Here is a 27,599-nt window from a genome sequence, read left to right on the forward strand (position 1 = left end):
AGATTTCAGTTGGTTTATAGCCTTTGGTTAGGTCTGTGCGATCCCAAATACCAGTCGAGAAATATAAAACTCACTTTTATCAGCCAGTTTTATTTATTACTATATCAGAACTCTTCTTTGCAAGTAATAGGAAATGGCAGTTTTAACTGTCTTAAATGGAAAGGAAGTATGTTAGTTTATGTAATTGATAGGTCCAGGAGTGGAGCTGGCTTTAGATGTGTTAGGGTCTCAATGATAGCACTACTGAGTTTTTCCTTCATCTCTTGCCTTCGGTCTCAGGTAGGCTTTGCCATTGTAGCACTAAGATGATTGTAAAGCTTCAGGTTTGTATATTTTGTAACTCCAACTCTGGTGGAAAAGAGAGCCTCTTTTCTGGTAGCTTCCACAAAAGAACGGTGATTTTCTCTGATTGAGCTAATGAAGGTCACATTTATCCCTGAAATAGTTGTGGAGAGTGGGTTGAAGAGTAGGTTTGGCAGAAAATTTTGAGGTTACTGATTGTTATGGGTTGAATTGTGTCTCCCTCAACTTATATGTTGAAGTTCTAACACCCCGCCCAGTACCTCAGAATGAGACTACTTGGAAATAGTCGTTAGAGATGTAATTCAGTTATGATGAGGTCCTGCTGGAGTAGAATGGGCTGCTAATACAAAATATCTGGTGTCCTCATCAAGGAAGAAATTTGGACACAAACACACATACACACAGGGAAAATGTTATGGGGTGATTGGACCTAAGTTGCCACAAGCCGAGGAACTACCGGAAGTAGGAGAGAAGCCTGGAGCAGATCCTTCTCTAGTGCCTTCAGAGGGAGCTTAGCCCTGCTAGCACCTTGTTTTTGGACTCCTGGTCTCCAGACTGTGAGACAAGTTTCTATTCTTCTAAGCCACGCAGTTTATGGTACTTATTTTATAGCAGCCCTAGCAAACTAATAACAGTAGTCACTAATACAGAGATCATGAATTTTTGTAATACCAGACTGCCTTATTGAAGGACCTTTTCAGCTGTAGCCCCACAGAAAGAGGATATTTGGTTCATCCAGGTTTGGAGTTTTCCTGTACTGGTGTGATCAAAAGACAAGAGGAACAAGGGAATTTAGGTTATTGGCAAGAGGATTATTGAAATGACACACCATAGAATATACATTGAATGAGGAGGAAAATACAGCAAAGAGAGGGTCTGATCTGATGGATCACAGTCAAAATGAAAGGGTCCATGGATTAGAGGTCTTATAGAGGTCAGAGGAGAACAAGATGCTTGAAATAGTAATTTGGGAGGTAGAGCAGTTTTGGATAAGGATAGAAGGACCACAAAGAATGTTACCATGGGATTAATAGGGTGACTAGGTCATAACGTATCCACATTGATGGTACATTGTATGAGCATGTGTTTTGGAGAGACCATTGGAGTTAAGGAGGTCAAGGAAGTAAGAGGCCTGATTGTTAGATGGGTTGTTCAGGTCTATGATGAAGTCATCCAATTTGATGGAGATTTAGGATGGAGAAGAAGACAATGAGCTATGTGCCAAACCTTTAGATGAATGAGGTAGAGAGACCAGAAGGTTAAAAGATAACAGTGATAAGAAGAGGAGAGAGTAATTTCTCTGAAAATTCAGAGAAGAGCCTCAAAAGAGTAGAGCTTTATTTTGTCTTTGGTTTTAAAACAATGTGGACAAGCTGCATGGAGGAGCAAAGAGGGTTTTAATCCCATTCTTGGAACCTGAGATAGACAGGTGGTTAAAACTGGACAGCAACCATTTGAGAGAGGGCTTCAAGGGAGGTGAGAGATTGTTTCATTTAAAGCAAGAAGTAGGAGGTAATATTCTGAGAAAAGACTGTCTGGCTTTCTTTTCAGGAAAGGACCAGGTATTATTTCATATAGGGAGGTGGAGGGAACATTTTTCTGAAGAGACTGAGGAAAAAGGACTTGCTTACTTTTTTCTTTCTGTACTAGACTAGTAAACTCCTTGAGAGCAAGGACTGTAGCTTGCATCACTGTGCTTATCTCAATCTTTGGCAAGAAATAGGTTGTCAATAAATGTTGAATAAATTAATATATACTCCCAGCAATATTTGAGAATTTACTGCAAGAAGTGTACTAATGATCATTCATTCATTCATTCAACTCATATTTATTGAGGGCTTCCATATGTAGGTTCTGTGCTAGTTATTGTAGATTTGATGGTGAACAAGATAGATGTGATTTTCTGCTCTCAGGGGAACTCCTAGTAAGGGTAATAACAAAAAAGCAAACATACAATATAAAAACAAGTTGTAACAGATCTCTGAAGGAAACAAGCAAGGCTCTGAAGTAGAAAATTTTAAAAGGGTCTACTTTATGATGATCCCAAAAAGTCTCTGAGTGGGTAACATTTAAGCTGAGTCCTAAAGGAAATGCAGACACCAACTATGCTTTTCAGCAAGAGAGAATGACATGTGAAAAGGCTATGAATTGGGACAGTGTTTGTTCTCTTAAAAGAACTGAAATATCAGAGTGAGGTTAGCGGCCCCCAGTGAGGCTGGAGAGGCCAGCAGAGGCTGGATCATGCAGGCACTTGAAGCCATATCAAGGAGTTTGGATTTAATTTTTTGTCAAATGAGAAGCCATTGAGGGGTTTAAACAGGGGAATGTTACATCCTTACTTATATTTACATATACTTTGCAACTATGTGGAGAGAAATACAGAGAAGCAAGAATAAAAGCAGAGAGGATGGATAAAAGGTTCTAACAGTTAGGATGAGATATGAACTGAGATATGGGGAGAGGTGGATGGGTTCAGCATATCTTTTGGAATTAGAGTTGATAGGACTTGGAAATGATGGATTGAAAACTGGGAGTGAAAGACAGGCTGACTCTTAGGTATTTGGCTTGTGCATCAGGTTGTTGTTGGTGGTGTAAGAGGAATAGGTTATTGGAGGAAAAAAATACAAGTTCTGTTAGATGTTTGGGAGACATCCAAGTGGAGATTTAAAGTAGATGGTTAATATATAAGTTTAGAGTTCAGAGAAGAAGTCAGAACTAAAGATACCAGTTTGGTATTCATCAGCCTAAGTGTGGTATTTGAACCATGGGAATTGATGTGATCATCTGGGCTAGTGTAGAAAAAGAACATGAAATATGAGGTTGTGAACGTCCTTTGTAAAAGGTAAAGTGCTGTATAAATGCAGAAAATGGTTATTTTGTTTCATTTGTTTCTTATATGAATTTTTTAAATCCACATGTTCGTTACTCATGCTGAGAGATAATGCTTCTTCCAGTGATTTCTGTTTGTTTTGGGCTGGCGAGGATGGTATATGTAGGACTCACTGTCTTTTGATGAGAGACCAAAACTAGTATTTGTATTCATTCTTTGTCACTCTGCCACCTAGATTTTTGATCAGGTTGAATAAGATTTAGCAAAAGCTAGTCCACTATTGGTTTGAGTTGCTGGTATGTTCTGTTTATCCCTATTGTTTTTCGGTAGTATACAGTTGTACTGTCTTTTGAAATTCTTTATCTACTCAAAGTTCCTTTAATCTTTTATTTCTGATAATCTCCAAAGCAAATGTATTCTTAGATCCAGATTTTGAAAGCTTTCTTTACAATACTGTTCTTAGAGTATTCTTAGGTCTTTGCCTGCTAATTTTGTTATCAATTTATATGGTTTGTTATAGAACAAGCATGAGATGTTAGCATGTTTGCAGAATGGAGCTACTTTTTTTTTTTTTTTTGCAACTTTTACTAGAATATAAGCTGTTTTGAGGGCAGGAGCCCTATATGATTTTTGTAACCCCAGATGCCTAAACCTATTGTTCTGCCCCTAAAGACATCCAGTATATGTTTATTAAATTATTAAATGAGTTGTGAATAACAGAGCTGAGAGTTTATACTGTGCATTCTCTAAGGGAGCTCAGGGAGCTGCTCAGATGGCTGCTTGTGTTTCCTTGAGCTCTTCCTCACCAGCTCGGACAGTGAGGACTGCTCAGATGACTTGCTCTTCTCCATCCTATATACCCAGCTCCTTTCTAAGGTTTCTTTCTTACTGACTTTCTCTTGACTCTTTAGTTTGGATTGCTATTTATCACTATTGCTCCTTTTAATTTTTTTATTCTTCTCTTCCTTGTACTGTTAGTTTCCACCCTGTTTTCCTTTGTACTGTGAAATACACAAGTCTTTTTTAGACATCACAAGCCTGTCAGAAGGTTTGAGTCTCCTTCCCTGGAAACCATTCACATTGTGTAAATATATGTATATAAAAGCATAGACCCTTCTGGTTGTATTCATTTGGTACTTTGGTCTTAAGAGTTGTTGTTCCACCATTAGAGGGGTGGTAGTGGTTATGGTGGAGTGAAAAAATGTGGGGGCTTCCCCTCTGGTTCCTCAGCTCTCTTGAAAAAGGAGTATTAGAAGGCTGAATTCTAAATAGCTGAATTTTTGTGTGTTAATATGTCAAAAGTACTTGTATGGCAAATTACTCAAAAAACTGTGTGCATTATAACACTTTTTAAAAAATGTTCACTAATACTGTATCTTTAATAATTTTCATAAATTTTTAGAGAGAGCAAAACTAAAAAGATACTGAGTGGTTTATTTGAAAGAGTAAAATCTGTTGCATTATCTCCTTTTTACTGCCTTGAGTTCTATATCTGTTTGCCTTTATACACAGTCATATTTTTCTCTGGATTGTCACATTCTCTCTGCTTCACCATGGTCTTCCACACCGCCTTTTCATGGAAAGTTGCAACAAAATAGTACAGAGAGGTCCCATATACCCTTGGCCCAGTTGTCCATAATTTTTGTAACACATATTCCTATAGTATAATAGCAAAATCAGGAAGTTGACATTGGCACAGTTCACACACCTTATTCAAATATCATCAGTTTTATAGATACTTATTTGTGTGTATGTACATAGTTCTGTGCATACGCAGTTTTATCATGCATGGATTCATGTAGCTATAACCATAATTAAGATAAAGAACTGTTCCATCACAAAGATCCTTCATGCTACTCCTTAGTATTCATACCCACTCTCCTTTTCATTTTATTAACTTATTCACTGGCTATTCTTTGTATCATGTGACATTGTGATTAAAAAAGATTGGCATTATGTTTTGGAGGATGTCTGTCTATTTTTACCTTTTTCCACATTGTACTATAACCATTTGCAATAAGCCTGATAGTATTTAAAACTTCAGTTCATTTTGTGCACTATAGAATCATAGACTCTCAAAGTTATATAATCCAGCATCTCCTCCCACTACTTAACCCCCCAAAAAATGAAACTAAAAATTTCATGTGAAGCAACTCTGGACATTTATGTATTAACCTATGAATTTCCCTAATAACCAGGACCTCTTCTCAACCTGCCCTCTACTACCTGGTATACTTTGGTGTTAGATTACCTATGTGTTAACCTTTGCTAGATTATATTGCACTAAGAAACAGCCCAAAATATGAGTAGTTTACGATAACAAAGGTTTATTTATTGCTCACATTATAGGTTCCCTAGTAGCCAGCTATGGTTCTACTCCACGATTCTTTTTCATTTCAGGATCCAGGCTGAAGGAGCACCCCCTATTTGTGACATACTGTTCTCTTGGCAGAGAGAAAAGAGCAAGAGCTGGTGGAAACACACAATAGCTCTTAAAGCTTCTACTTGGAACTGGAACGTTCTCATATTTCATTGGCCAAAGTAAGTCACATGGCCAAGTCAACATTAGGGTGCCCACAGAGAGATGCTGCAAGTCACATGGCAACAGGCAGGGATGTTAATACTCTTGTAAGAGGAGAATAAATGATTGAGAGTTACCGTACAACCTACCAGACCTTAGGATAGTATAACTTTTTCAAATAACTTTTTTCTTAGTAAAATTTATTATACTTTACTTGATTTTTCTTACTGAAAATAGCAGGGTTTTTTTTGTTTGTTTGGTTGGTTGGTTTTCATTGCATTAGTTAGGATATTGGTTCAAGCCAAAAACAGTAACTTAAACAAGAGAGAATTTATCTCCCTCAAGTAACTGTCTAAGTAAGTAACGTTAAGTGGTATAGGGCTGATACGACAGCTTCATGATAGTGTCAGAGACCTAGGCCCTTTTCCCCTATTGCTCTTTTATTCTCAGCCATGTTTTCCATCTCTCAGTTTGGGTAACTGCTCCATGTTTCACCACCATATCTGCATTCTGTCCAGCTCGAAGAAGGGCTGGAAGGTAGAGGGCATTCTCCTTCCTGTAAGTGCAGGACCTGGAAGTTGGACACATTATTTCCTTTCACATTCCATTGAGGAAAACTGGGATTGCAAGAGAGACTGAGAAATGTAGCTTAAGCTAGGTCTCCACATGTCCAGGTAAAGCTTAGGGGTATTATTACTAAAGAAAGAAGAGAAGGGAACAATTAGCCATCTCTGTTTAATTCTGTTTAATTTAATTCATACAAAACCTATGAAGAATAGATATTAGCACTTTACAAATGAGAAGGCAAGTCTTTCAGAGAGGTGAGATAAGTTGCTCAAGATCGTACACTTAAGAAGTAGTGGAATGGACTATGAATCCAGGTCTATCCATTACCAAAATGTGAGTGATTTTTTTTGGTGGTGGTTGTTTTGTTTTTTCCAAACTATATTGGCTTTCTCTTATTTACAGGCACTTAACATTTTTTTCAGACTAGTAATAAATAGCTATCGACTCTTTAGAAGGAATTTTTCTTACATTTATGAATATTTTACTTTGTGACAACTGATAAAAGCTTATAATAGCCAATGAATCAATAAATGCCTTTAAATTATAATAATTTTAGAATTTTTAAAAGTCAGATTTTGATTTTGATAACTTTAAAAGTTTTCCTTTAGAAATCAATCTAGTTGCTAAAAATTCATATGTGATTTTTGATTTCTGATTTTTGGATTTTTACATTTTTTTCCAAATTGAAAATAGTTTTATTGTTTTGTTCTAATTTGTTCTAAGAGTAGGAAGTGCTTATTATACAAAATTTTTTCAGAAAGCACAGAGCAGTATAAAGAAGACTGTAAAAATCATTTATAATTCCACTATCCAGAAAAATCAGTTACTATTTTAGCTATGCCTTTCAAATTTTTTTTCTCTATGCACTCACTATATGTGTTGTGTATGTGTGATTTTCTTTTATCTAAAATTTTATTGTTTTAGTAAAAAAAAAAGTCAGTTTTACCAAGATACACCAAACACACTCTTTGGTCATCTTGCTTGATGAATGAATTGGCAAGTTTGATGGCTTTTTCCATTCTCATTTAGCTGTGTCGTATTAGTGTAGTTAATAAGCACAGGATGTACTTTAGAATACTTAGTGAGCTAATGCCATCTCAGATGTTTTTATATAGTAGTCAATGAGTCTGTAATGTGATGATTAATAAGGTACAGTCTGGAGTTAAGAATTTTTTTTACTACTTATGAATTTTTTTCTGGGTAATAAAATTCAACTGAATTATTTTTAAAAATTAACTCTTTGTTATTGATGGAATGTATTTCATTTGCTTTCTGTAGCAAAGTATTTATACCCTTGTCTGTGAATAGGGTGAATATATAATTTTTTATTCAAATGGGGACATATTTGAGAATGAAAGGGACATTATAAATAGAGTTTTATATGTTTTTTGAAATATTTATTTTTTATCATCAAAATGGTTTTGTTACATTGCTAGATAAGTAAAAAATGGTTCTGTTTTCAAAATTAAAATTTTCTGCAGTATTTGTTCTGTATTACAACAAAATAAAGTCTACATGGATTATAAGAATATTTAAAAACACAAGCAGAATAATAATTCTTGGTAATAATGATAGTTTTGTCAGCTTCTCAGCCATATCTGTCTCTAATATTATGTCACAAATACTTTACTGAGCGTCTTTATTTTCCAATGTAATTTAACTAGTTTTAATTTTTTCATAAATTTTATAAATTTCTCAAAGTTACATTTTACAACTTGTGATTGGTAATGCTTACAGTTAACTCTTCTCTGTAACCAGTAATATTTTTAATTGCTAATATACTCTTTAGATGTTGTGATGTACCTGGCTAACTCAGGAAAAATTGTGCTAAATGGAGAATATTATTAGTTCTAATTTTTTCTTATTGAAAATTATAAATTAGCCTCAATATTTTCACAGGCATTGACTTTTTGCCTCTTAAAGGTACTCTTTGACAAATTTTTAATAAGACAAATCTTGTCATATATAAGTTGCCCTTTTTTTTATAATTTTGCATGTTCCACTAAATTTACCTGCTGCAAAATTATAAGCTTTCTGTACCTTTATTTCATTCCAGTACAGAATATAAATTTATTAATATAATCCTGTTAAAAATAGGAAGACTCTTTTGATAGAACTTCTAGAATTCATTACAAGTATAATGACAGAATTTCAAAGTTAAATCTTGTATACTATTTGAGCTCTCATGATTTAATTTGTTCAGTCCTTCCCTTGCTTTTTAGGAATATGTTTCAATGTCTTGGAAGACTTTCTTTCTAATAATTGGTATTTGCTAAAATCTTTAATAGCTGATTTTTTTTTAAATCTTTATTCATTGAACTTTAAGATTTCCCACTGATTTTTAACAATATGCAGCCAATCTTCAGAGGACTTGTTTTAAAAAAGATTCAATACTGAAAAACTTAGGTTGGATTTATAAAGTCAGTCTTTCAAAGATTCCAGCCCTTAAAAACTGATGACATGTTGCAAGTAGAGCACACATATTGCCATGTTGAAGTGCTTTTTTGTTTTCCGTACTATTTTTATCCTTGAAATTTTAACTGTGGATATATGAAATTTTGATATTTGCAGCTGACTCATTAACAGTGGTGCCACTAGAGCTTCATGATAAATAGAAATAGCCTCAAAAGTTTTATGCAATAATTGTCTGTCCATTTTCTAGAGAAATGAAAATTTAGTACTTAATTTTGTATTAAACATACAGTTTCTTCTCTTTAGCACATTGCTCCTGAAAGGCTTTATTGGATAATAAGAAAAAAATTGTCAAACAACAAAATAAACAGTTGTAGGATTATACCCTGCAATAAACGACAACCACAAAACCACCTCAAGAGTTTTTAGACTGTTGACTCCTCACAGATACTTCATTAACGCCTAACCTGTAATTTCTCACTTACTTAGCCAGCTGGTGGCCTGGTGCATTTTGCAGGTCATTGCACATGTCACTGACTAGCACACCACATAGCCCCAGGAGCACCAGTGTCAAAGTACTTCTTCCATTGTCTTGAAAGGTTATAAGGAGTTAGTTGTCCATGGTTGCTTGTGTCTGAGGATACCTTTTGGTGAGTCATTCATGTGATATCCTTGAAAAGATGTTAGTTATGTTTTACCTGTGAAGAATCAGGTAAAAGGTGGAATTATCACTTGTCCTCTGTACGATTTTGTCGCTTGTTCAAGTAGAGTTAGAGCACTTACACACTACTAGCTGATACCTTGGCCAGAAGTAAGATGTATACAGTAGAAGTGTGCTAAATTCATCTTGGTCTATGTTAATGTAGTGATTAATAATAGTAGTTCATTTAAGAAAATAAGAAATCTGTGTTAAGTGGTACACTGGATGGGATGTTGAGACAATGGATTGTACTCTGCTGAGCAAACCAAGGCATTGGGAAACAGCATGGTGTTGTGAAAGAGCATTGAGCTTAGAGTGGGACAGACGTGCATTTACATCCAGGCTCTGCCGTTAAAAGCTTGGACAAGTAACCTCGTTGAGACTAGGTGTTAGGGTTCTTCAGAGAAACAGAATGAAACAGGATAGATATACACACTGACTGATTAATTTTAAGGGATTGGCTCATGTGATTGTAAAGGCTGACAGCTCCTAAGTCCTCATGGCAGGCTGGAGACCCAGGGAAGAGTTGATGTTGCATTTGAGTCTGAAGGCATTCTGGAGGCAGAATTCCTTCTTCCTCAGGGGACCTCAGTCTTTTCTCTCGTTGGGCTTTCACCTCGTTGGATGAGGCCTACCCACATTATGGAGAGTAATCTGCTTTACTCAAAGTTTATTGATTTAAATGTTAATCAGATCTGAAAAAAATACCTTTACAGTAATATCTAGACTGGTGTTTGACCACTCAGTACCATAGCCTAGCCAAATTGACACATAAAATTAACCTTCACAATAGATTTCCTTATTTGAATACTGGGATGATAATATATGGCTCACAAGGTTTAGTGTGGTAGTATTTATAAAGCACTTGGTATAATGTGTTCTCCAAGGAGTCATTCAGTCATAAGACTGTAGGCCCAACCTTGTTGTTTGAAGATTTTTTTTCCCGGTTTAACTTTGTATTTCTAACTAAGCCTCCCCTGCCCCTCATCTACTGAATAAGACCTGTCAAATATGTCTTAAATTTTTTTCTTCAAACCATACCCTTCCTTTTTTGCTATTGCTAGTGTTCAGGTCTTCTGTAGGGCCATTAAAATTGCTTCCTAAGTGGTCCTCTACATTCCATCCTACTTTTCCTCTTCACGTATGAATAACCACTTAGAGCTAATACTAAGTTAATAGCTCTTGAATCTGTCCCCTTTTCCATCCTTATTTTCTTTACTTTGACCATGGCAGATGAAGCCCTTCACAGATTGTCTTCTGCAACACTTCACAGTCTTATCTCTAATCCTTGTCACCATTCAGAACTCCTTACTGTTCTTTCCTAACATAACTGAGCTTTCTGTTCATTGTACGCGTTAATGCATGCTGTTAACTCTGTATAGAATCGTCATCTCCCTTTCTCCATACCTCAAATTTCTGCACTTATGTCACCCTCATGAAGCCTTCCTGGACTCTCTTCCTAGTTCCAGAACATTCTTACTCTTTCATGAGGTGAACCTGAGCCTTCAAACATTGATACTGCTAAGCTGCCTTTCAGATGAAATAATATATCTGTTTATCAGCTGACGAAGGAACCCTTTGAACTGTCGTATGAATTGAATGGCGCTCCCTATCTACAACCATTTCAGATCTGATGATATCATCTTTTTGAACATTAAGTTTATATATTCATTTGATTGTTTTATCAAAGTGAGTTTTGAATTGTATTCATTGGTACCTTGGACACTTGGGTAGAGGATGTGTGCTTAAGGCTTTGTGCTTTTCAGCTGATCTTTAACCAAATTATTTCATATCTAATTTATTATATACTGTGTTTCTGAGTAAAATTTTACATGAAGAAGAGTTCTGATGTCAAAAATAATTTTAAAATTCTTGTTTTATTTCTTATCTACCTGATTCTTAGTAATCAATATGGCTGTCTATTCACTTTCCCCTTCCTTGCTCCTAAAAAGAAAGAAAACCAAACCTTTTGAAATCAAGGATATTTTAATCATATTCATTTTTGTTTCTCATGTCTGTTGAATGAATGCAAAAGTATTAATGGAATGGTTGTTAAATAGCATTTAATTTCTAATTATTTATTTATTTTAGTTATCAAGTGGGAATCCTCTATATGAAAAATACTATAGACAGGTAAGATTTTTTTTTTGTCTTCCTAGCTTAAGCATAAAATATATGATCAACTCTTCATTGTATACATTCAGATTACCAGTCAGTTGAATAAATTTGACATTTCTTGTTTTCATTTTCTTGTGCTTTAACCTCCTGCTTTGATTAATGCTTTTGACAAGCTCTCAGAAAAATGAAGGAAACATAATTAAGCCCACTTAATTGTCTTAAATATCTATCTTAAAAATCCATGTAGCATTAGATCTATTCTTCCAGATATAAACATCCAAATTAATTTATAAGCTAAACATAAATGACTTTTATGTTTTTAAGATTTATTAAAATTTAATTTTTATGAAATTAAAACCATAACTCTTATACAAATATAAAATAAACATGTATCAATGATTTTATTCAAGTCATTAATTATTGGGAGGACCAGTAGGATGTAAAAATGGGAATATGAGTTATAGAAATTTATATGCTCCATCAGAGGAAATTCATTTCATTGGTATGGACAGGAATCATTTGCATTGCTATCAGTTTTCTATGATTTAAACTCTATCCCTACATAGTGTAAAATAGCCTAATTGATAGAAAGCCAAAGATGCATACCATAGATCAGATAATCTGAGAGCATAGACAGTTTTATATGCCCATTTCCAAATACCAGATTATTTTTCTTAACAATCTCTTCACCTTGTGATCATGATTACAGAAGAGACTGGTCTTACTACATTTGAACTGGCTATCTACATAGTTGCAGCAAGTGTTAATGAACCATTATAGGTCCTTGGGTGTGACTTGCAAATCTAGAGCCATAACCTTATTATTTAATAACTTCTAAGGCCAGATAATTAATTTCTGTTGGAAATTTCTAAATAATATCAGGTTGTACTTTTTTAAGCCTCTGTTATTTATTCCTCTGTTTTAAGGCTGGGATCCAAACTTCAGAAATTCTCCCCTTCATATTTTACCTGCAGTACATATAAATTTGAGTGAATTTATCTCAACTTGAGGATTCCCATATCTGTTAAGTTTCCTAGCCTACTAAGTGACCTTGCTTTACTACTTGAGAGACTGGGACTTACAAACAAGGTTGCAACGCAGTCTTCTTGGGGGTGCTCTGTAGACCTTGGCTCTACATGTCAATCCTTGATCCTTAATAGCAGCTTGTTCTATCTGAATAAAATAGGATTCTCAATATATGCCTTATATTCTCAAATATGGCCTTGTTTTTGTACAATTAGTTTACTCAACTGTATCCCGATTAAAAGGAGAAGAAATTGTTATTTAACTTACTTATTAACTATAGTGCCATAGAAAGTAAAAACCTTCAGTTAAAGGATTTGTTTTTGATTTCTGAAGGGTCAGTGAGAATCATACCATTGAAAACTCTTTCATTGAGCTTACAAAAGCAGAACCTACTAAACTGAGGGTTAAAATAAGAAGAAAAGAAAGGGCTTTTCCACATATCCATTAGAAAATAGAATATTAAAAACAGTATCAACATTATTCTCTGTAAATAATCATAATTGAATTTTCCTTAACACTTCATTCAGTTCTATGTAATTAATTCTTTTTTTTTTAATTTTTAGTTTTGGGGGAGTAGTAATTAGGTTTATTTATTTATTTTATAGAGGAGGTACTGGAGATTGAACCCAGGACCTCATGCATGCTAAGTATGCACTCTGCCACTTGAGCTATACCCTTCCGCCCATAATTAATTCTTGTTCCCCTGCATCTTGGATCAGGAGTCTGCTTTCATGAGATATATCTACTTCTGGAATGCAGAGTCTGGAATTCTGACTTAGACAACTTTTAGATTGTACTGATAGACTAAGTGTTGTCAGCCTAGAATTCTTTACCCAAAAATCTGTATTTTGAAGTGTTAATAGTTCAGAGTAGGGGCGAGGGTATATAGCTCAGTGGTAGAGTGTGTGCTCATGCATGAGGTCCTGGGTTCAATCCCCAGTACCTCCATTAAAAAATAATAATAAAATAAGCAAATAAACCCAATCCCCTCCCCCCCCAAAAAGAAAATACTGGGCTTTAAAAAGAAAAAAAATACAGGAAAAAAAAGAACAAGAAAAATTAAAAAGTTTTTTAAAAAACGTTCCAAGAGGCTCTGAAGCTCTTTCTTTGTTGAAGGCACAGGTTCTGGCTTGTAGCTTAGTCAAGCCAGTCAAGCCTTTAGTCAAGCATCAGAGTACAACAGAAACTGCCTGTAGATGACAAAGACTGTTTCTTTTACTATAGTAACCAAAAGAATGGAAAACAGTAAAATTCTTCATTAGAACATAGTACATAAATATTTTGTAAGAATTTAATCACCATTTCCCCTGAATGCCTCTGTTCTTTGGCTGTGTGGGCACAGGTGTTCCTTTTTTCTCCCACCCTGGTCAGGGAGTAAGCAAAGAAAAGGAGTTCTGGAGAATTCTAGAGGCAGATTTCCCACCCCTTTTTGTACTTCCTTATTACCCCAAATTTGGATTGGGCGATTCTTTTTTGCTGAATGCCTGATTTATCCAGTGTTCTAGCACTCGAAAGAAAGGAGTTCTCTTTTGCTTCTTTGCTGGGATTGATCTGTCTGGAATGCTTTGTATATGTTTATAGCAAACTTAATCTTTTAACCAAAGTGGAAAAACAGCTACCTCACAAATATCCTAGTATTGCGTTACTGTTCCCATGACATTTTAAACTTTACTTTTCATTTTTACAAATAGAACTTTAGGAAATCTCTACAGAAGTGAGAGTCATTATTTTTTTGAACTGTTTTTCTGTTCTTGGTAACTTCATTCTGTCTTGAAGGAAAGTCCCCATCACTTAAAATGATGTGTTTTCCTTAATGTGCTTTAGGAACTTAACGGTTTTTTAAATGTTTCTTTATAATGGGACCGCTGCTGGTTTTAGAGCTGATACTGCTTTGATTTTTTTCAAAAAGTGTTGCAGTTTCTTAAGAGTAAGTGTAAAAGCAGAAGTTAATTACTTAAAGATATTTGGGGGGAAAAAAATAACTGTGCAACTATTCACATTTGTCAGAAGACCTCTCCAGGAATTGCTGCCTTTTTCCTCCTATTGCCATTTGTTTATTGGAATGTAAATGGCAACTATAGAGGACTTGGAGTCAGAAGACAGGTGTTAATGTTATGACTCCACTAATTTGTTCTGCTTCCTCTGAGCTTCAGTTTTATCATTTGTGTAATGGGCATGATTAAAAAAAAACAAAACTTTGTAAATTGCCAGACCTGTCTAGATGGTACTCTTCTCATATGGCTCTCCACATATATTCCGTGGCCTTTGTTAGTCAAAGAATTCCTTTTCCTTTTTTGAAAAAGTCAGTTCCCAAATCACTAGGAGGAAGGCAGTTAAATAATAATTTTTTTCTTTATGTTTGTTGTCAGCTTATGGTTTGTATCTTTTCAGGTTGATACAGGCAATACCGGAAGGGTATTGGCTTCTGATGCTGCTGCATTCCTAAAAAAATCAGGACTTCCAGACTTGATACTTGGAAAGGTAATATTTATTCATTATAACTAGGTTATAATGAATATTTAATAGTGTACATAAATTGGATGCAAATTCAGAAAAATACCATCAAGAAACTTGGCTGTTAGAATTCAGTTGTAGAAGCAGTTACAGTAATGCAATGGAGGGAATTTGTTGAGTAGTGATTTACCCTCTTGAGAAATAAGGTGTTTCTCAGATTTTTAAAAAATAAATTACTTTTTAACAGGATGAAATTAGGAAGTAATAGTACATTTGGGTATTTTTGGGAGAAATATGCACCTTGCCACCCACTCAGAATTGGCTCTATCCCTACTTCCTCTGTTGCAACTGTTTCTAACTGTTTAATATGTGGTAAACAGAGTAGCGGATGAGAGGCTTAGGAAAGAGCATAGAGAGGTGGAAAGTCCCTCTCCTGGCATGATCTCCTTGCAAATCCTTGTACATGATATTGATATGTATTCAAACCTTAAAAAAATCATTATTAATAATTCAATTATTCATAAATAAACATCATTTCAATTTAACTCATAAGGAAGAATATCATCTTAATAAGGATCTAAAATCAAAGTAGTGGCCTCTAGTAGAAAAAGTACTGGACTTGGAGTTAGAACCAGGGTTAATGAAAAAAAAAAGCATTGGACTACAAGTTGGAACCTGGGTTTCAGTTCTTTCCCTGATGCCTTGAAAGTTCTTGAGTAAATCGCTTAACCTCCCTGGATCTTAGTATCTTTGTGTACGGTTATACTACATGACCTTTAAGATTTCTTTCCATTTTTAATTCTGTGATTCTTAAATCTGAGTACCAAAGAGCATGAGGTTATAAATTGCAGGAATTTAATTTATCTTTAAGATGATTTTTGTTTAAAATATAGATTGATACTTTTTTTTTTCCTGAATTTCAGATCTGGGATTTAGCTGACACAGATGGCAAAGGTATCCTGAACAAACAAGTAAGATTCAGAGATTGATATGATACATTTTTGATTGATTCAGAGTAAAGAATAGCCAGCAATTTTTTGTATTTTTAAACTAAGAATTGGTTTTTACAAAAATTAGGGTTTTGCAATGGCAGGTATTATAACAATGAAAATATTTCCAATCAGTACACATTAAACTTCCTAATTCCCAAATGTTAGTGTTAGTTTGGTGACATTAGTTCTCCTAGAATGTTTTAGTCTGTTTGGGCTGCTAACAGAATACCACGGACTGGTTGGCTTATAAACAGCAGAAATTTATTACTTATAGTTCTGGAAGCTGGAAGTCTGAAATCAGGGTGCCAGCACGATCCTAGTGAGGGCTTTCTTCTTGGTTGCAGACTTTTGTTTATCCTCACATGACAGAACATACTAGCTGTTTCTCTGAACCCTCTTGTAAAGCACTAATCCCATTCACAAGGGCCCCATCCTAATGGCTTAAATTCTTCCCAAAGGCCCTACCTCCTAATACCATTATTTTGGGGAGTTAAGATTTCAGTATATGAATTTTGGGGGGACACATTCAAACAGCATTGTGGGATTTACTTTTCTTAGTTATGCAGGGAGACTTCGCCCTTTGTATCTTATTAATTAAATTTCTTATTGTACAAGCTTATAAATAAAAGTGGATTTTATTCGTTATATGTGTTAAGATGGTATTGCCTCATACGTTTGAAGAGAAGCTCTTCGCTAATCAAACCTGAGTCCAGTGTATTCTGGTCTAGGTCTTAACTCTGATGTATAAATCAAAACATGGTTTATAGGTCTAAAGTAAACTTTATGTGAAAGTGGTTATGGCAGTTGGACACAATCAGAGTAATTTAAAGTTCTGTTTGTTGGGGATGGATTTCAGAATTCTACAGGATTAAATTCAAAGCATGCTACATGCTAATACATTAGCTGAGCACTGCTACTTAAAGCTAATTTCCCCCTATGAGGATAGCTGAAGCAGACTCAGAAAAGGGATGAGAAAAATTAGATGAGGGGTCAGAATACACAGTTTCTTAACTGAGATTTCAGGGCTAGATTGCAGTCTCCATTGAAGCCTCTGGGCAGAAAGGTGAGTTTGGTACACTGGAGACATGGGAAAACTAAATTCATATGGGCATCCAGCGTGTTCTGTACTCAGGCAGCAAATAATTGTTGGGTACCTGTTTTGAGCGAGAGTTTAGAAATACAGAGGTGAATGTGATGGGATATGGTCCCTGTCTTCATGAGCTTACGGTAAAATAAATTCTTCACTGCTATTCCTGGACTTTGGATGTTGAGTTTGAATTGTCTTTGTTATAGCCAGGCAGCTGGATTTATGGGTCTGCAGTTAAACTTTGATGTTTGCATTGGAGAAATAGATTTTTGAATTAAAATATGAAATTAAAAAAATACTTACTGAGTTTCTGTGTGCCAAAAAATGACAGGAGGTGTTTTCTTCCTATAGTGGTTTTTATTTTTGTTCCTTATAATACATTGCAAGGTAGATATTAGCCCCCCTTTTAAAGAGTTTTTCTTTTTAAAACTTTCCCAAGGCCTCACAACCAGTAGCAGAAATAGAATTTAATGCAGGACTATTTCCCTTCAGAGCCCATCCATGAGAGTGGATCTGTTTACCCAAGAGCAGTTGAATCTCATGTAGAATGAGAAGAGAAAAGGGGTTAATGTTGGAATAGTTAGAATATCAGCATTTAAAGGTTGGAGGAGGCATTGACTGCAACAAAAGATACTTGAAAGGTCAGAGGAGAACTAGGAGAACTTTATGAAGCTATGCTGGTAGAGGAGCATTTCAGAGAGGATCATATTGTCCAGGTTGCCAAAAGAGCAAGTAGGATGAGGCTTTTTTTTTTTTTTTTAAGAATACTGTATTTGATAGCTAGGAGGTTATTTGTGACATAGGAAGTAGTTTCTCCAGCTAATGTGGGAGTTGAAGTCAGATTGCACAAGTTTCTGTGCATTAACTGTGAATTAACTGAGAAAGGGAGATCTTGAAGTAGCATTTTTTCAGGAAATTTTAGAGTGAAGGCAAGGTATTGTATAAACAGACAGCCTGTAAGTTTCTACAGGAATATGTTAAGAATTGGGTAAGAAGGTTTTAAGTGAGAACAGGAGATTTGAGAAAAGGAGTAAAGGGTTGATTGCATCAGCATCTGTATTAGAGTATGAACAAGTTGCAAGTAATCATAACTGGAGCGAAGGCTTTTGTTATGCCTGTTGTCAGAGTTGATTATAACTCAACACAACTGAAAACTAGTTGCTTCAGCATCTTTACATTCATTAATTTTTGACTGAGGCTTCAAATGCCAACAACCCAAGGAACTTTGGGAGAGATTACAAATATTTTGATGCCAAGCAGTTATATAATTGTTTTAGATGTTGTATAGTTATTCTTTGAGATCTTCTGGAATAGCAATAATTGAGTCACCTGACTGATTGATCTAGTTCAAAATTTATAATCTTAAATCCAGGCATGACTTTTGGTGACATTTTATTTATTTTCTTCTAGGTGTTATTTTCTTCTGGGCTTTTTTCCCCCCAGGATTCCCTTTCTCACTTAAATAAAACTATAAGGAAGAAATTATATTTATCATTTAGGTGTAACTGACATACAGCACTGTATGCTTTTGTAGGGGGGAATTAGGTTTTATTCATTTATTTTTTAATAGAGATACTGGGGATTGAACCCAGGACCTTGTGCTTGCTAGGCACACGCTGTACCCCTGAGCTAAACCCTCCCCCCCCAAAATCATTTCTTGACATCATTAAATATTCTTTGAAGAATGATTATTAATTTTGTATAATCTCCAGTAATTGTGTGTGTCAGTTTATTTTCCTATTTATATTATTTTTTTGCTATTTATAATGTTAGGAACATCTTTGTACATAGATCTGTTTTCAATTTTAGAGCAAGTGGTTTTTCAAGCAAATTTGCTTTTATAGTCAGTGCTACGTAAAAGTAATTGTGAATTGTTTTATATTTTCAGATTCAACATATGTGTGTAGATGGATGGATGGATGAATGGATAGATAGATAATGCTCTTAACATTCATACTTTTCTTTCTCAGGAATTCTTTGTTGCTTTGCGTCTTGTGGCATGTGCCCAGAATGGATTGGAGGTTTCACTGAGTAGTTTGAACCTGGCTGTTCCTCCACCAAGATTTGTAAGAAATGCTCTTGAATTTAAATTGTAATTAGTTTAAAAAATTTTTACCACATGATTTGAAAATTAAAATTTACTATATTAAAAAAATTTTCCCCAACTTATGTCACTCTTCCTGATTTTCTTTCTTAATGGTTACTGCTCTTATTAGTTTCTTGTGTGTCTTCCAGAGTTTTTATATATGTATATAAAGAAATATAAATACCTGTTTCCTCAGTTTACATTAATTGTAGCATACTATACACACAGTTCTATACCTTTTTGAATAACTTAGTATGTTTTAGAGATCTTTACATAAAATCTTCCTCATTATTTTTTATAGCTGCATAGTAATTCCTTGCTTCTATTTACCATTATTTAATTTCCTATTGATAGATTTTAGCTTGTTTCTAGTCTTTTATTATTTAAAAAAATGCTGCCATGAATAGTAATCTTGAATCTATGTCATTTTGCATGTGCAGAAATATATTTATACGTGTAAATTCTCAGAAGTAGAATTGATGTTTCAAAAGTTTGTGCTTTGTAATTTTCACATGTAATTTCAACTTCTCTTCCATAGTGGTTATATTAGTTCACACTCCCACCAGCAATTGATTGAATGTACTTTTTTGCTAACGTACTGTTGTCAAACTTTTGGTCCTTGTCAATTTGATAAGTGACAAATGGAATGTAAGTGTGGTTTTAATTTTTCATCTTGGTTTTATGGAGTGAAGTTGAGTAGTTTTTTTCATGCTTATGAGCCATTTACATTGTCTTTATGTGAAATGTCTGTATAGCCATTGCCCATTTTCTTTGGTTTTGGTCTTTTTTTTTAATTGAATTCTAGAGGCTCTTTATGTATTAGGGAAACAGTTTGTTGTCTATATGAGTTGCAGATTTTTTTCCCAGTTTATCATTTGTCTTTTGACTTTGTGGTGATTTTTTTTCCGATAAAGAAGTCATTGTTTTTTATGTAAATGAATTATTAGGATTTAAATTTTTTTATGGTTTCTTTGTTAACATTTACATTAGTCCTGTTGTAAGGAATAAGTATGGATTCAAATTTATGTTTTTTTCAAGATGGCTACCTTTCAGACTTAGTATAGTTTATTGAATAATCAATCTTTTCCTTACTGATTTGAAATGCCACCATAATCATATGTTAAATTCTCATATGTATTTTTTTTCTGAATTTTTCTTTTCATACTATTGATCCCTTTACTCACTTGCTGATCTGACATTGTTTCAATTATTGTACTTGCTGATTTATATCTGATAGGGCAATTCCTCCTCCGCCTACTGCTTTTTTTTTTTTTTTTTAGAAGTTTCACGACTCTTCTTGCTTTTTTTTTTTGCAGGGGGAGATAATTTGGTTTATTTATTTATTTATTTATTTATTTATTTATTTATTTATTTATTTATTTATTTATTTTTGGTGGAGGTACTGGGGATTGAATTCAGGACCTCGTGCATGCTAGGCATGCACTCTACCACTGAGCTATACCCTACCCACTTCTTGCTTTTCTTAAAATTCAATATTTTAAAAGTATTTAGTCTGAGTATTATGAATTTAACTTCAGTTATGAGAATTTTTGTACTTTTTAGTTGTGGAGTTAGAGGGTTAATTTAGAGATTTGTTGCCTAACTATATTACTATAAAAAATTTTCAAGTGTATTCTTCTGTCTCTACAAGTAAATAAACATAATATCTTGGGCATGCTGTTGATAGGTTCATGTACTTGTAACTTAGAAATCTTTTTTTTTTCTTTTCATATTCTTTTTCATTATAGGTTACTATAAGATATTGAATATAGTTCCCTGTGCTATACAGTAGAAACCTGTTTATCTGTTTTATATATAAAGTTAGTATTTGCAAATCTCAAACTCCCAGTTTATCCCCTCCCACCCCCTTTCCCCGCTGATAACTGTAAGTTTGTTTTCTAAATGTCTGTGAGTCTGTTGTAACTTAGACATCTTCAGTTGAGTTCTTGTCCCAGTCTGTTTTTCTTAAAGTGTTGTAAAAAAGTCATCGGTTAACATGACCACAAATATTTTTGCTACACTCAGATAACTTTATCTTGATCTCAGTTGTAATGGGATTTCTTGTAAAACTTACATGTTTCAGTTAGTGCTCTACAGTCATTTATGCAGCTAACTCAGCTAACTCAGTTTTTGTTTCATTTGTACTTAGATGAAGATCTGATAGAGTTAATGTAGAATAGTGTCCTATGTGCATTGAGATCCAGCATTTTTGTCTGAATGTATTTAAATCTGAAGATTACTTTCTCATTGTTTATTGATGTGAGGATTTCAACCCTTCATGTGCTATATTCTCCTTTTTAGCATGATACCAGTAGTCCTTTGCTAATCAGTGGAACCTCTGTAGCGGAGCTCCCATGGGCTGTAAAAGTAAGTAAACTTTGTAATTATTTTCTCTTTTACCCTGCTTTGCTTCCTACCTACATAATCCTCTCCCTCGCTTCCACAATATATTGCAGTCTGCATTAGACTTTCATTTTAAGTTGTAGAAGAAATTCTGGTATTAGAAATTGCTTGAGAGATCTTACAGCTGTCAGTCATTTTGTGACAATTAGTATTGGCTTAATCTCATTTCTGTTGTAATGTAAACTAAAAAAGGTGATGTCATAATCCTGTATTAACTAAAATATTTGATGAACAGTAGTTTATTTCTTATTTGAAAATTCTGCTTAACTAGATGTATCTAGCTTAACTTTATGACTCTAAAACAAAGATTATTTATGAAATCTTTTTCTGAAATGAATATTTTGCATTATAATTATTTGGAGGCACCAAACTGGTTATAGTTATATCAGATTTTTAAAATTGTGATTTTAAAACAGAATATAGCAGATCACATGACCTGTAATAAATGTGTAGTTTTGTCAGAAAGCTGTTTTGGTTTCTATGCCTGTCTATGCTTATGTACTGTTAACTTTATGAAGTGTTGGGATCTGGCCTTGACTTAGCAAGTCATGAATGATAGTTTTTTATGTTATTCAGATAACTTTCTGGGATTTTAGGAAGTATCTTGTTATTGTTAAGAAAAAGAAATCTTGCTTTGGGAAAAATGGAAGAAACAATATTTTTATTTCTATGGCAGTGTTTTTGTTTTTGTTTTTGTTTTTTTTTCAAAATTTGTTTGAGTTTGAAATGTGACTAATACCATATTTAGAAAGTCATAGAAGTTACTTCATTGCTTTAGGTCTATTTGAATGAGAGAGTTGGACTAGATGTTCTTCTCAAAGCCCTTCTATCACTGAAATCTTTTGATTTTTAACCTAACAGTAGAAAGGCAAAGGTAGTGTTCCAGCTGCAAAATGAATGGAAGGGATACTAGACTCTTTAGTGTTATTATGGGAAATTATTATCTACTATAATATATTTTGATAAGAGTAAAAAATGTTTTTAAACATTAGTTCTGAAAAATAACATTAGATAAGTTCTAAAAATATTGTTTATTCTTTGAGGACTTGATTTTTATAACTGCAGCTAAATTCCTTTCATCATTATTTAACTTGTGATCTTTTTTATTTTATAGTCCGAAGATAAGGCCAAATATGATGCAATTTTTGATAGTTTGAGCCCAGTGAATGGATTTCTGTCTGGTGATAAAGTGAAACCAGTTTTGCTCAACTCTAAGTTACCTGTGGATATTCTTGGAAGAGTAAGATACTAAATTCTAAATGTAATTTTTATGTATTTTAATTTTGTATCTACCAGGAACACACAGCTCATTGTTAAAAAATACACAGATTTTATTTTGAAGTTGTGGTATTACAGAATTTTTTGTATTCTGACTTAACATATAAAATTATTGCCAGTTTCTTTCTTTTCTTTGGTTATTCCCTTTAAAATATGTATTTGAAGTTAACTGTGTATGTAATCCTTTTAGGTAAGTCATTTTTCTTTGTGCTGTATGCTCTGAGCCTGCAATTCCTTGACTTAATTTACAGAGACCGTTAGTATTTTACATCTGCCATCTACTCCGTGGCTATATCGTGGGGCCTGGTTATAAAGAATAGTTCAATCTCTGGAGTCAAAAATCCTTCTTTCTAAAGAGAACTTCCTGTCTTTCTAGATTTCTTTTCTTAGATACTTGCAAGACTAATTCTTTGATCTCATCAAGGCTTTAAATCTCAGACTTTTCTTTTCCCTGTCCTTTGAATTTGCTTTTCTCTTCATCCAATTTGGATTTTTTTGGTCCATAATTTCTTGTTGGTATCCTTAGCTTCCTTTGCTATGTTTTCTAACATCTATCCTGCCTGGTAAAACCCCAGCTTTGCATGAACTAATTATCTGCCTTCTCTCTGGTTGCATGTGAACTACTGAGAAAGTCTAGTAAGATTAGTATCATTTTAATTTCATGATCACCAATTTCAGCTGGGCTTTTGCCTAACTGCAGCCACTCTTTTGCTCTTTCCATAGTGATTTATCTCTACCCTGTATATCAAACCTTATCTACTCTCATTAAACCTCTAACCTTTTTTTTTTTTAATTCCTTGCTTAGTCAGACCACATACGGTCAAATTCTGGCTACACCATTTTTTAACTATGTGACCTTGGGCAAATCATTAGAAAACCATGTCTCAGTTTTCAAATCTTTAAGATTAGCCTAATTACCAATTTGTAGGGTTTTACAAATTAAATGTGATAATGTATATAAAGTACCTAGCACAGTGCTTGGCACATACTCTTTGAATGCTAGCTGCTGTGATCATGGTGATGATAATGACCTACCACCGCATCACCAACAGTAGTGCTACTGGGTCAGTGCTATATAGTTTGGGTGCTCAATAAATATTAATTTAAAAGCTATTTTCTAGTATTGTTTCCCACTAATCACTTCTTTACTGTGTGGTCAGTGTGAGATTTCTAAACTATATAATCTTGTTACTTTTTGACTTAAAAATTACTTAGGTAGGTTCCCATTGCATTTAGGATAAAGTCCAAATTAACTGAATTCAGAGCATTCAGTTAACCAGGCACTTGCTTAGTTTCATTCCTGTCTCTTACCAGTACACTTTCTCTTTCTTCCTACCCTAAGTAAAATTTTCTTGAGTAACTTAAATACCTTTGTTAAAAGGATTTAGCATAGTTTATAGCTGGTCTAAAGCTATGGAATCTACTCTAGATTTAGACCAAATATACCAGGGCCTTTTATATTTTATTTTTGCTTGTATGCCTTGAACATTAGTTGGTTAATGATTAATAGTACAGTATTCATTGGATGTTTCTTTCGGTTGTTTAGAGATTCTGTATTATAGGGAAAACAATAATGGACTTGGTTGGAAGTCTTCACATTTAATAATAGTTGCATGATCCTAGATGACGCAAAATGGGTTTTACAGTCCCACATGGAGTCATTACATGAATTAACTGAGATGATGTTTGTGAAAAAGCATTGTAGTTGTTTAAAGTACTGTGTTGCACAATTGTTTTCTTACTTGAGAAGAACAAAATATTTTTTTCTAATTTGTAAGGGAATTTTCTGTTTAAAAAGTACTTGGTATTAAGAATTATTGCTTCTTTTTACAGTAAAGTTAATATAGGATGTGATAATGATATAAGATGATCAACATAATTGAAATTTCTCAGAAAATAGATGCTATAATGTTTAGGCAAAACTTTTCCCACCGTTTATGTATTTGATGTTTACAAGTAGCCCATGAAATTAAAAAATGTTAATCTTTCCCAATTCTCTTCTTTTTAAGGTTTGGGAGTTGAGTGATATTGACCATGATGGAATGCTTGACAGAGATGAGTTTGCAGTTGTAAGTAACCTAATGCTTTTAAAATTTTAAACATTTTAATGGCTTTCTCAAATGAAGAGTTCCCCTTTTTGTTTAAACTTAGAGGAAAACTGTATTTCTCTTAAGATTATTGGTTTGATTATTTTTACCTAGGATTTATAGGTAGTCAGTGAATATTTTTAAACAAGTGGGTAATAGAAAATGAATGTTTTTGCCATCTTCATTTTATTTCACTTTAAGGTACGTAAGAATATATCCTTTGGATAATACACTGTAAAGATGCTAATCTTTTGTATCCCAGCTTGACCAGGCATCTCATTACCTGTTTCTGCTATGGAATACTTTATTTCAAATATATTCCCCAATTTTCAGATTTATTTCATTAAAGGAAAACATGAATAACACAGTAGTTTCACCTCATTTATGAAGGCAGAAAAAATTCTGACATCTTATCTGAAGACATACTACCTTTAGTAATTTGTTAGTTAATTCCACATAGAGTTGTTTTCATCTCTTCCTTAAAGGTTTGATAAAACTCTGCTGTGAACTCATGAAGGTAAATCTCTAATCCCCCCTTTAACCTCTTATTTGGAGATTAGTCTGTTCAAATTTTCTCTCTTTGTTTTGCTAAGGAATTGTCCACTTATTTGACTTTCAAACTTGCCACAGATTTGCACTATTCTTTTAATCTTTTCTGGGTTTGTGGCTGTGTTCCTTTCTCACGCCAAGTCTTACATGTTTTTACTTCTCATTTTTTGTTTAATTGGATTTTATCTAGCTTATTGATCTTATAAAAGAGCAATCTTTTGGATTTTTTTTTCTATTATGTTTTGACTTTCTATTTCATTCTTCTCAGCTTTTATCTTAAATCCTTTCTAGTTTTTTTTGATTTACTTTTTTTTTAATTTCTGAAAATAAGTGCTAAGTCCCTTTATTTTTTATCGTCTTTAACATTGAAAATATTTAAAGGATGTATTTTGCCCTGAATACACGTTTAGGATTCCATAGATAACAGTACAAAGTATACTCTTTTTCACTACTTTTTAGATAATTTTAAATTTTCTTTTGTCATATGTTTAGGAATATGCTTTTTAATTTTAAAGTAGTTTGTTTGCTTTTTGTTACTTTTGTATGTATATTCAGTTTAATTAGGTTATGACTAGAGAATGTGCTTTTTAAAAATTTGGGCTGAAATTTGGGTAAATTTAAGGTTTTCTTTGTTTCCAAGGTCACAACCTGTTTTTACGTATGTTCCCTAGATATGTCAGAATTTCTGTTCAGAATATATGAGACTTCTATGAATTCATTACATATATTTTATTGACTACATTTCAGTTTCTCTTTCTCCTTTTCCGCCCTTTCATAAATTTTATTCTGTTTATATCATAAGAGCCAAATGAAGTAGGCAGAATCCATTATATCGCATTTGAAAAAACATATACAGAAATAGAAACTTAAAGTGACTTGAGTTGATGGTCATACGTCTCTAGTCTTTTTGATTTTAATTTGGGTGATAGTTGTAGAATAGCAGGGAATACCCCCTCACAATGGTGACAGAAGTTATCCCAGCTGTATATCAAGGATTGAATCCATGTTTATGGACTATTTGGGGGAAAGATGTTTTAGATTGAAGAGATTTGGCTGTTGACGTGCTTTGAAAGACTATTAAATCAATATTGTAAAGTATTAGCTTTTTATAAATGGTTTTTGTGTTAAGAATATTGGTACAAAATCTTTGCATTAGTAAGATGTGTAGAAGGATTTTTTTTTCTTAAAAAGACAAAAATTAAACATTACAAAGGAGCATTTGTATAAGCATAGTTAAGATAGAAAATAGTGTTATCTTCATTTGATAAAACAATAGTATTTGCTAAGATAAGTGAGTAAACACAGTTGATCTTATGCCCTGAAACATTCCCTTAGGCAACTTTTTTTTTAATGATAGTAAACGTTTATAAAAAGAATAATTTCAGAGTAACAACGCATTTGTAGGAAATTACTACTTTATTTTGTTGATTTTTGTTTTGGGGGAAGTAATTAGGTATTTATTTATTTTGATGGAGGTACTGGGGATTGAATCCAGGACCTTATGCATGCTAGGTGTGTACTCTGCCACTCAGCTTTACTCGCCCCCCGCCCCCGGAAATTACTACTTTAAAAATGAATGAACATATACTGTCTCCTAGATGTACTAATTTTAACCATTTTGCTGCATTTGATATTGTTGCATCTGTGTTCCTCAGAAATTTTTTCTAATTTTATCCTACTTAGGGCCTTTAATTTTGAATTCCAGCTAGTGTGATATTAATACTGCTTCTGCTCTCTTTACTTGATATTTCTTATGTTTAAAATGTATCTTTAGAAGATGTCACATAGCCGTACTTTAATTTTTTACCTAATTTGACAGTTATTGTCATTTAAGATAATGCCCAAATATTGATTTTATTCCCCCTACCATATATGTATTTTACATTATTATTTTCTCTTTTTTTCTGTTCCTTATTCTTGCTGGTTATCGAGTTGTGATTTTTTTTCATTTTCCCCCTCTTATTGATATGGAAATTCTGTTATAATGTCTATTTCATTAATGGAGTAATACACTTTTTCCTGTACTTAACGTACTTATTTCTCCAGTATTTGAAAGCAAGATTGCTAGCCCTCATTCCAGTAAAACAAGACCTGTGGACTATTTTCACTTCTTTCCCCTTCATTTCCCAACCCCTGAAGATTTTAGAACTTTTTTGTAACTAAATTTTAGATTTTACTCAGTTAAT

The 27,599-nt window shown here is 33.7% G+C and overlaps 1 protein-coding gene across 4 annotated transcripts in view; it reads left to right on the top strand.

The window, feature by feature from the left end:
* Nucleotides 1-27,599, top strand: part of EPS15 (epidermal growth factor receptor pathway substrate 15) — a 123,051-nt gene that overhangs the window by 17,410 nt on the left and 78,042 nt on the right. For all 4 annotated transcript variants that reach the window (XM_074376500.1, XM_074376502.1, XM_074376501.1 and 1 more), the window contains exons 2-8: nt 11,425-11,466; nt 14,869-14,958; nt 15,855-15,902; nt 18,981-19,076; nt 21,398-21,463; nt 22,614-22,739; nt 24,787-24,846. In XM_074376500.1, the coding sequence (XP_074232601.1) occupies nt 11,425-11,466; nt 14,869-14,958; nt 15,855-15,902; nt 18,981-19,076; nt 21,398-21,463; nt 22,614-22,739; nt 24,787-24,846 (528 nt within the window). The remainder of the gene's footprint in view (nt 1-11,424; nt 11,467-14,868; nt 14,959-15,854; nt 15,903-18,980; nt 19,077-21,397; nt 21,464-22,613; nt 22,740-24,786; nt 24,847-27,599) is intronic.

Source organism: Camelus bactrianus, chromosome 13 (genome assembly GCF_048773025.1).
Source record: "Camelus bactrianus isolate YW-2024 breed Bactrian camel chromosome 13, ASM4877302v1, whole genome shotgun sequence".
NCBI classification, from domain to species: Eukaryota; Metazoa; Chordata; class Mammalia; order Artiodactyla; family Camelidae; genus Camelus; species Camelus bactrianus.